Source organism: Penaeus monodon, chromosome 34, assembly GCF_015228065.2.
Source record: "Penaeus monodon isolate SGIC_2016 chromosome 34, NSTDA_Pmon_1, whole genome shotgun sequence".
Classification (NCBI taxonomy): domain Eukaryota; kingdom Metazoa; phylum Arthropoda; class Malacostraca; order Decapoda; family Penaeidae; genus Penaeus; species Penaeus monodon.
In genome coordinates, this window is record NC_051419.1 from 31,643,573 (window position 1) to 31,644,814 (window position 1,242).

Below are 1,242 nucleotides of genomic sequence, written 5' to 3' on the forward strand. Positions count from 1 at the left end.
TCACGTATTTCTGAATATGTTGAAAATAGCAGAATGTTATCATGAAAATCAAATCCTTTGTAGTTATCACAGAAATGTGTTGTAATTTACAATAAAACAATTCTCATCTTCAAATTTTAAATCTATAAGGACCTTTTATTCATGTTGAATGTAGTATCTTCAATTTTTTTTAAGGAAAAACAACTTTTTATTGGTATTAAATGCAAATATGTTCTTACAGGAGTGCAAAGTATGCCTAGACGCTTATAATGACTGCGAGAAAAGGCCTCGAAATCTGCCGTGTGGCCATAGCTTCTGCTCCTCTTGCATTGAGGACCTCATAAGGCAAGGCATGCTCACTTGCCCAAATTGTCGAGCCAGGCACACCTGTTCGGATGTGACAAACTTCCCTTTCGCTTACGAGCTGGAGGAACTGATAAACAAGATGAGGATGTCGACCCTGGGTGGGAGGTCTCACGAGGAGGAGAGAAAGATCATCCTGATACAAGAAGAGCAAGAGGCTCTTTTGAAGAATAGCCTATCCAGCTGCAAGGATATGCTGCTTGAACTCAAAAAGTACAAGAATAGCTTAGGCGAATGGGTGGTTGAACACCAGGACCTTGTTCAAGAGCTCACCGCATTGATAGAGGCTAACAGGAACATCCAGCAGCTCTTGAAAAAAGAAGAAGAGTCGGCCTCTGTGTGTATTGGGGAAGGAGAAGACAAGAAGCAGATGTTGCTGTTGGCAGAAGAGGCCCTAGCCGCAGCCAGAACGCCGCAAGAGGTGGTGGGTGCAATAGACGATGGCGAGTGTTGCCGTGTCGCGGCAGAGGATTGGGCCAAGAAGTGCCAGGAGGTCTTCCCAAATGTCACTGCTGTTTATAGGTCTGTCAAGGTGGGGATCCATTTTCTGTCTTGCTGTTCGGATGCAGATAAATCATTTCCTGAGATGTGAATGAAGATATGATATTGGGAAAGAATCGTGAACCTTAGCTTTTCATACTGTGGATTTGGTTTCAGGTCCGAACATCTACCAGGAAGGCCCTGAAGATGGTAACACAAGAGACTGGAGAAGATACAAGCTCATCAGTTCTCGTTTCTGATGATGGAGGTGCTGTATCCATCCTTTTTGGAGATCCTCCTGCTATTATTACCACAGGAGAGATACAGACTGCTGCTGAGCCCTTGCCAAGCATTCTCCACAGGTTTCATAACCTTGTTGGTATGGAACCTTTGACGGTAAGTGTGGCCTTCACTATTCTG

At 44.1% G+C, this 1,242-nt stretch overlaps 1 protein-coding gene across 2 annotated transcripts in view; it reads left to right on the top strand.

Annotated features, from left to right (window-relative positions):
- Positions 1-1,242, top strand: part of LOC119594728 — a 6,336-nt gene that overhangs the window by 2,870 nt on the left and 2,224 nt on the right. For both annotated transcript variants that reach the window (XM_037943812.1, XM_037943813.1), the window contains exons 3-4: positions 221-874; positions 1,000-1,218. In XM_037943812.1, the coding sequence (XP_037799740.1) occupies positions 221-874; positions 1,000-1,218 (873 nt within the window). The remainder of the gene's footprint in view (positions 1-220; positions 875-999; positions 1,219-1,242) is intronic.